General features: G+C 38.2%; 1 protein-coding gene across 1 annotated transcript in view; it reads left to right on the top strand.

Moving 5' to 3' along the window:
- The window catches only part of LOC106938516 (E3 ubiquitin-protein ligase TRIM37-like), a 64,611-nt gene that overhangs the window by 34,843 nt on the left and 20,494 nt on the right, over positions 1–9,274 (top strand). The window contains exons 11-12 of the mRNA XM_015020590.1: positions 6,090–6,172; positions 7,645–7,881. Coding sequence (XP_014876076.1) covers positions 6,090–6,172; positions 7,645–7,881 — 320 coding nt within the window. The remainder of the gene's footprint in view (positions 1–6,089; positions 6,173–7,644; positions 7,882–9,274) is intronic.

Genomic DNA, 9,274 nt, shown 5'->3' with positions numbered 1-9,274 from the left:
CATGACATAACACCTGTTATGAACATAAAGAAGTCTTTATGAATGTTTATGACAGTGTCATGTCAGTCTTATGCACACCCCTCCAAATAAAGTGTTATCTTATTTTCTTGTTTTTTATTGTTTCCAAATATCATGAATTTAGTTTTATCTAAATGTACTGATTATTATTGTTTTTGAACCAATGTTGTAGTTTTTTCATTTCTGTATTGACCTCTGAGAGTCGTTGAATGTTTTCTCCAGTACAGAAGATACTTGTATCATCTGCAAATAGAATGTAATTTATAAGGTTTGATACTTTGACTATGTCATTTATATACAAATTGAATAATTTGGGTCCCAACACTGATCCCTGCGGAACCCCACAAGTTATGTTTAGTAAATCTGATTTCTGATGATCTAATTCAGTTTTGTTTGTCCAATGTAGCTTCTAAGCCAGTTTAATGCCACCCCTCTAATTCCATACATTTCCAGTTTTTTTTAGTAAGATGCCATGATTGATGGTATCAAAAGCTTTTTTGAGATCCAGAAATACACCAATTGCAAATTTCCTTTTATCCATACTGTCTATGATTTCTTCTGTGAACGCCATCAGTGCCATTGAAGTTGATCTGTTTTCTCTAAAGCCAAATTGACAATCTGTCAGAATGTTCTGCTTTTCAATGAAATTATCTAACCTTTTACTAAACACTTTTTCTAGTATTTTAGAAAATTTACAAAGTATGGGCACAAGTCTATAATTATTAAAATATGCTTATCGCCATATTTAAATAGAGGAATAACCTTTGCAATTTTCATTGCATTTGGAAATGTTCCAGTTATGAATGACAAGTTGCAGATGTAAGTCAGAGGGTCTGCAATATAATCAATTATCTTTTTTATAAGTGACATGTTAATTTCATTCCAGTCCATTGATTTTTTATTGTTACATTGATTAACTATTTCCTTAATTCTGATTTTGTCTACAGGTTTCAGGTACATAGATGATGCATTTCGTTTTACACAATTTTCCATAGTTGGCATAAAGGCTGCGGCTGTTGAAGTGAATAATTAACATTTCTTGATCTGAATTAAAACATTGGCTATAGTTATCATAAGTGTAGTAATGGCAGTTGTCATTCAAATAATCAAGGAAATTGTTGTCTGTATCAATATCTGTGTCTATATTCATGTGTATATTTTCAATTTATTACTGGATATCAGAAAGTTGAGCAGAAGTTGCCTGGTTGTCTTGTTTCACTGATATTTATCCAGCTCTTCAATTTGTCTGATGATCAGTACCTTGGCTTCCTCCGGTGAACCGTTTAATTTGATATAAACCTTGCAGTTCAGTTTGATGTCCATGTTGACTGTATTTTCTTTTGTTTTCAGAGAAAACGTGCTCGTCTTGCTATATCTGCGTTCATTTTTGTAAGATGCTCGTTTATATAAACATTGGATCCTTTTAATTTCCTCCCTGGTTTTAGGAGTGCATTTTTATGTCTTCTGTTTGTAAACCTCATTACAACGGCAGGTTTAACTCCTTTGTTTTTTTGTGAAAGAGGATGACAAGCTTCAAAAGCATTATTATCAATGATGACTGTTGAAGATTTTGACCTCTGTTGCTGGATTTTCTTAAGTGATCACTATAGGGCTTCGGTCAGAAAGCACACTGGTCATCAGGGTATTTAAATGGTTTACTGAAGAATTACTGAAGAACAGTGCAAATAAATTGAAGCAGTTTCTGAAAATACAATAATAATACAGATTCAAATTACCATTTAAAAATTAACATCAGTGAGCAAACAAACTTTAATTATCAGCATTAATTCCTTTCTAAAGCACTGTTTAAATTTGAATGATGCAGAATAGCACCTGGAATCAGTCTATTTCCAACTGCCCAAATCTCAAGACCAACAGCCAACAGCCAAATACAAAGATAGTTTCAACACTAAATCCCAACCAAATTGAGAGGAAAACAGACATTCTAAAACTATAGAAACGCACTTGCGACCAAGAAGCGCTGTCAGAAGGGACAACTAACATCCACCCATTCATGACACATGACTAACACCACAACTTACATCGTCAATGACTGCGGCACCAGTCTCAACAGTAAACAACAAACAGATCAACTGAACATCAAGAAGAAGAAATAAACGGAACAAACCTCCTTCCAATAAAAGGAACCACTTCAAAATAAAAGCATAGACATGAGTCATTGAAGTACTTGAAGAATTAACAACAATGACGCCCTTTTTACTGAAGAATGTTCTTACCTGTTTTTCAAAAGATCCTTGATCTTCATCCTGTAGAGGAATATAATTATATTAAGTTAAAAGTCGGTTGATTCACATTAAGATATGTTTTGACTGAAAAGAAATGTACTGTGTCAAATGTACTGGGTCAATCTGACCTAGAAGTCAGAAAGGAATTCAGATTGGAGAGATGTGGAATAAGCAATCACCAAAGAAGGAAAGGTTAAGTTGTTGTGCAAAAAATTTCTGCTTGCGTCCTTTCCTGCTTGCGTGCGAGAAAGTCAGCCAGGACTGGGAAGAATCTTTGTTTGGACAGATAAGGAACCAACAACTTAACTAACAGTTCTTCTGATGGAGCAGATTTAATTTCCAGGAGGTCAACCCCTAATTCTTGGAACTTCCAACACACATCCAGTGTAAGACGGAGCCAGAATTGCTACGCAAGCGAGGTTCGATAACCCCATTGGTCAAAGCTTTCCAATACACAACAGTAGGGCTGGAATGGTATAAAAACTTGATGAAAATGTAATGTGTGAATCCACAGATGTGCGTTAAATGTCTTCCTGTTTGTCTATGAGCCGGAGGGAATGGAGTTTGTGTATTGTTTCTTTATGTATTTCATGAGTTTAGCACCTTTAAATTCCTCTATAATCCCTTTTTTCAGTAGTGTTTGCCTCTGTCACGCCCTGGCATATGATCGTGCCATTTTTATTTCTGAAAGGTGGCAACCCTAGTAGGAACCAAAGCAGCGAAAGTTCTGAGAGATGAAATAAACACGTTGTTGGAAAAAAGAGCAGTGCGTGTAGTTCCCACTTCGGGAAGCAAACAGAGGTAGGTACAGCCGCTGTTTTGTTGTTCCAAAGAAGGGAAGTGGACTATGTCCCATACTGGAGTTAAGAGTGTTATACAAGCACCTTCGCAAGTACAAATTCAAAATGCTGATGCTGAGACAACTTTTGAACTCTGTCAGTCCAGGCCATTGGTTTGCAGCAATCGATCTGACGGATGCTTACTTTCACATAGCAATTCACTCAGAACACAGGCTGTAGCAGACCCCCCCACACCCCCAATGAAGGATTTTGGCTTTACTAATGAACAGCCAGGTTTATTGAAGTATCGTATTTTCCGGACTATAGTCCGGAAAATACGATAAAAAAACAGTATAACCGTAAAAAAAAAAAAACGTGTGTTAAAACTGAAAACAACGTTAACTACTAACAACATCAACTGATTAGTTGATGTTGTTAGTAGTTAATGTTGTTTTCAGTTTTAAAATGTTACGGTTATACTGTCTTTTTGTGTTTGTGATTGTGCAAAAGCTCTTACGAAAACTATAGCATATTTAATTACAATAAAGCAAAAATCACAATTCCAATTGATGAATATTAGAAATATCCTAGTTACAAAATAGTAACTAGGATAGTTATAGTTACTATAGTTACTATAGTAACTATTATAAGCCGCAGCTACAAATCTTTTGAAAAAAACTGGAAATGTACATATATAAGCCACACCAGGCTATAAGCCGCGGGTATCTCCGCTGCTCTCAGTTTTCCATAAGGACTCAGCAGAGGGCTGCGTCCTAATAAATCTGCTAGATTTATTAGCAGCCTCCAAAGCCTAACCATGGTTTTGTTCATGCCGAGTTACGTACAGCGGTTCTATTTCCCTCCTTTACTGCCAGATCAATAGCCTTCAACTTAAAAGCTGCATCATGTGAGTTTGAAGAATTTTTTTCCTTCATGTCTGCTGCTAGCATGTGCTTGTTTTAAATGAAAATGTGCACTTTCTTCTTTGATTTCCAATTTTGACTTCCAATGATTCACTTTCTGCTAAAGAGCCCCCTGGTGGTTGAAGAAAAATCCACAGAAAAGCCGCACCGGGCTATAAGCCGCAAGGTTCAAAGTGTGGGAAAAAAGTAGCGGCTTATTGTAGAGGTGAGGGGGATCTGGACATTAACCCAATCCAAGCTCCACATAAATTACCTGGAGTTGCTGGCGGTCCAGCTAGTTCTAAAGCATTTTTGCAAGGTTCTGATGAACCACCATGTTCTGATGAGGACAGACAACACCACTGTGCCCCCTTGTCCTCAACATAGACAAGGGGGCACTCATTCACTTCCCTTGCTGAAACTATTGCAAACTATTGCAGTGGTGCAGCGTTCACTTTCTGTCTGTCAAAGCAACTCATGTCCCCTGGTGCCTGAAATTGGGGGTGGATCTGCTGTCCAGGGGGGTCCACTGGTGAGGGAGTGGAGCCTGCATCTATGCGTGGTTGTGCAGATTTGGCAGCGGTTCGGTAAAGCTTCAGTGGATCTCTTTACCACCAAAGCAAACACCCACTGTCCCCTATTCTTTTCCATAACGGATCACAGTACTCCACTGGGAGTGGATGCCCTCGCTCACCCATGGTCCAAATTGCTTCTGTATGCATTTCCCCCAGTGGAAATGATTCTGCCAGTGCTGGAGAGAGTATGCAGATGGGGCCTGTCCTTGATTCTGGTGGCCCCTCGCTGGCCAGCAAAGTCATGGTATGCAGAGATAATCAGCTTGCTGGTACTGAAGCCTTGGAAACTCCCCGCCAGCTGGGATCTCTTCTCCCAGGCAGGGGGGCAAGTATTTAATCCACACACAGAAGTGTGCATTCCTACTTGCTGAGAGGTTCAGCTTGTTGGCTAGAGGCCTCCCTTTAGATGTGGTTGCAACCATTCAGAGTTCCAGAGCAACTTCCACTTGGGGTTTATAGGCCTATAAATGGTGGGTTTTTGAACAGTGGTGTCACAGCAAAACCATTTCCCCCTTCCAGCACTCCATTGTGGATGTTGGAGCTGCTGGATAAAGGTCTGTCTTTCTCCACAATTAAGGTTTACTTGACTTCCATCTCTGCTTGTCATGTTGGCGTTGATGGAGGAACACCAGGTGCTCATCCCCTGGTGGTGCGTTTCTTAAAAGGGGTCCATAGACTGAGACCAAGATAAAGTATCTGACTGATCTTGGATGCTCTTCGTAGCTCTCCACTTGAGCCCCTTGAGTTGGTTGATATAAAATTTATATCATACAAGACAGCTCTGCTTCTTGCCTTGGAGACTACAAAGCGGGTTGGGGACCTTCATGCACTTTCAGTGCATCCCTCTTGTGTTCAGTTTTCAGCTGGTTTAAAGGTTACCTTAAAGCCAAATGCTGCGTAACTCCCTAAGGTGATTCCTTCAGATTACAGCACAATGACTATTGAGCTTTCTAGTATCAGCCTCCTTTTGCTTCTGAAGAGCAAGGAAGGTTGCATTTGCTGTGCCCAGTACATGCACTGCGACTTTACATCAATTGCACTTAGGATGTGTGACTGTGTGATCAGCTGTTTGTGTGTTTTGCCAATCCAACTAGAGGCAAGGCTCTGTCCACGCCGCGGGGTGTGTATATATGTCCTATACTCTATGTGTTGTACCGAGTGAATCGACTGAAAGAGAATGTAATGTTATGCATATAACTACTGTTCCCTGAAGAAGAGGAATGAGGTACAAAACCTTTTTCTGCCCCGCTGTTCAGCTTGGCTCGGTGAAGAGCGGCCATCGAACTGAATAATGACTGTGATGGTGGTGTATTTATATGCAGGTGGAGCCTGCCACCCGTCATCGCACATCATTTGCCTAAAGGCATGACTAAAGGTGTTTTCAGTTAAGCCACGTGGGGGCATGATATCCCATACTCTGTGTTGTACCTTTTTCTCTCCTTCAGGGAAAATAACATTACATTTTGTGTTGGCCATAAAACTATCCCAACCTGGTCAAGGAAGCATAATAGATCACCTTTAAAGGGCCATAAACTAAGCTGAAGTTTGTTTCCTATCCCTTTTGCTCAGGTCAGGGGAAAATGATGTAGACTTCATGGGAAACCTGGAGACAGAAGAAGGAGAGCTTTCTGAAGACCTGGCTGGAGCCACAGGTATGATTCAAACAGCTGCTACTTTACATGATTGATTCCACGTGCCACTCCCACAGCTATTAATCCTGTTGTTTGGTAGCATCTGTCCTTGACCCTAACCCGCCCCTTTCTCACAGGTTAGTGCACAGGCATTTCAATACCATTTGAAATGGCATTTCAATACCAAATGCGGAGCAAGGCTAAGTTCATGTTAGTCAACATGCTTTTTATTCTCCACATGCTATGGACTATATTTTAGCTAAGCTTAGCACTGATGCTAATTTTTAGCATCAGAACGCTGGGTTCCAGGCCTTGTTTAAATTTCTTCAGAAATGTTCTAGTTTTAATTTGTTGTTTTTAAGATTCTATGGTTGTGGGTTTAAGTGTTGTCAGCAATGTCTTCCAGTAATTACCCAGTAATATTTTTATATTTCCTGTCAACATCTTTTAATACAAAACCCCGGTGGACTGCCTCGGTGCCTAGAGCACCAGGCTTAGCAAGTTTTCTTGTAGAAACCCTGTAAAGCTGGATTTTAAAATTTCCATAGGATATCGATGAGTGCTAATCATAGCAAAAGTTTAAAATAGCTTTTTTTGAAAAGAAGACATATGATGTATGAAGTATAACAGCTAAAAGTGAATCAGGCAAAATGCAATGGACTAAAAACCTAGTAAAACACAAAGCAAGCAAAGGAAATGGTTTTCTTCTTGAAAATGCAGACACTTCATCCATACCACAGGCCTTATTGTTCTTTAGGCTTATGACTGCATTATAAATTTCTTGAACTGAAACTATCACTTCATCATGACTGATACTTTCCAACATATATGGGGAGATTTTAACACAGTTAAATAGTTCATAATAATGCTGCTACCACATTTGAGTAATTTCCTCTACTCCATTTACACCATCAATATTTACTGGCAGACCTGCTTTTTAATTAATAATTTTCTTTTCTTCTAGAAATCATGTGTGCAGTTGTTTTTCATTTTCCTTGCAATAAGATTTGACTTGATTGTGTCCTCATTTCTTTCAATAAAACGTAGGGCATATTTAAAATTTGCATTGCCAGTTTCTTATACTCCATGCCTCTGTCTGCCTCTCACAACTAACTAACCCTAACCCACTTCAACTCAGTCCAACAGTTGTGGATTTGACTCCAGCTTTGGACAATTTAAAATATTTGGAGCTCCATACATTTCCCCCATCCTTTTATCTAAACGTTGTACCAGTCTAACAAAACAGCCAATCACTCACTCTGTCTAACTAACCAACCATTCTGTGTTACCAACCAACCAACCAACCAACCAACCAACCAGTCTCTTACCAATCAATATACATAAGATATATTTCCAGTGTAGAAATATATCTGGTAAAATGACTGGGAAGATTTTTGATACTTGGTACATAGTAAACCATGAAGCTCACACGTTTCTTCATAGAAATCAGAGCCATGTGAACCTGGGGCTCTATCATACTTTCTCATTGGCAGGTGGATTCAGTTCCAGCATGCTCTCATCGCATCGAGGCGCGACTGCAGGTCGTAGTAGCGGCGGGGCCGCAGCTTCTGCTGCTCCCGTTGGGGGTGCTGTTGGGCCAGGCAGCAGCAGCCTTCTGGAAATCGATCCAGTCATCCTGATCCAACTGCTGGACCTGAAGGAGCGCAGCAGCGTGGAATCTCTGTGGGGCCTCCAGCCTCGACCTCCAGTGTCTCTGCTCCACAGCCAAGGTCAGGACACAAAATATAAATTATTGTGAAAGAGATCGATACTCAGAGTTTCTGTTAAATAAAATGTGATCATGTAGCTCAGATTTAAGCCTGACAGTCACATTTGACAGTTATGCAGATTTTTATTTCTTTTAATGTTTTTACAATGTCTTTTAGTATTTAAAATCAAGAACAGATTTATTTTAAAATCATGAGATATAATTGACAAAGAAAAAAACTAATTTGTTGTCCTGTTACATGAAAACACAACATTTTACCGAGTATTTTAGTCTAGAGTTCTGATGCAAATATCTTAGTAACCTTGAAATAAGGTAACTTACAAGTAAATCTTGAAAAATATATAGAAGTTTGTTTTAAGTTAATTCCTTAATATTGATTAAAATCTTTGTTTTAAGTTAATTCCTTAATATTGATTAAAATCTTCTCTAGTAAATTAAAGTGAAATAATCTGCCAGTGGAACTGTAGTTTTTTTTTTTTTTTTTAGAATAATTTATTTTGGATTTTAGTAATAACATCACAAGTATTAACTGACAGGACAAAATTGGTTCACAATAAAACACAATTCAAACAGTGAGACATACTTGAAGTAAAATACATTTACAATAATATAACACAACAACCAAATGACAAGAAGGACTGGGTGGGAGTGGGTAAGGTGGGGGAGGAGGGTAATCAATAAGGTTGAAATAGGAACTCTAGTGCCTATTTCATCAGTATTAAGGAATTATTGATTTAAGACAACATATCTTTATCTTGTTGAAAAGTTACTTATGTTTTCGCAGGGAAAGCTGTTGAGCTGTTACATTATGACATCACATAATAAAAGCCAGACATGATTTCTGTACTCTGAAAACAGAAAAACAGCATGGATGGCTTCTGTGATCAGTCTAATGATCTAATGGCAGGAATATTAACTAAGTTAAAGAAATCCAAACTTTAAAAAAAAAATTTTTAATAAATGCTACATTTCCAGCATAAAATGTTTTTTTAGATATATTTTCTGAAATAAAGAGTAATAAATTTCTATTGACATAAACATGCAAAAATGAATGTATGATCGCTAATATGTTCTAATATCTGCCCCTTATACACATAAGAGAATTAACTATTCAGCTCAGAACACAAATATATTTCAAATTAGGGCTGGGGGATGTAATTCGCGATATTTTCTATTTGCGATAGTTAAAATGGCTATATCGCAACTATCGAGTATAAATTGTCGCTTAAATAATAAACTTTCGCCGTCAAATTCACTGCGAGTACGGTTTATCCCAGTGTTTTTCAACCTTTTTTGAGCCAAGGTATACTATTTTAATTTAAAAAATCACAAGGCACACCACCAACCAAAAATGTAAACAAAGATACTCTGTAGCCGCCTATATTACATATAGT

The sequence above is a fragment of the Poecilia latipinna genome, unplaced genomic scaffold, assembly GCF_001443285.1.
Source record: "Poecilia latipinna isolate Pla-1442-1.1 unplaced genomic scaffold, P_latipinna-1.0 Scaffold2610, whole genome shotgun sequence".
Taxonomy (NCBI): Eukaryota; Metazoa; Chordata; class Actinopteri; order Cyprinodontiformes; family Poeciliidae; genus Poecilia; species Poecilia latipinna.
The sequence above is the reverse complement of the archived record's forward strand: the minus strand, read 5'-3'. Positions and strand labels throughout refer to the sequence as shown.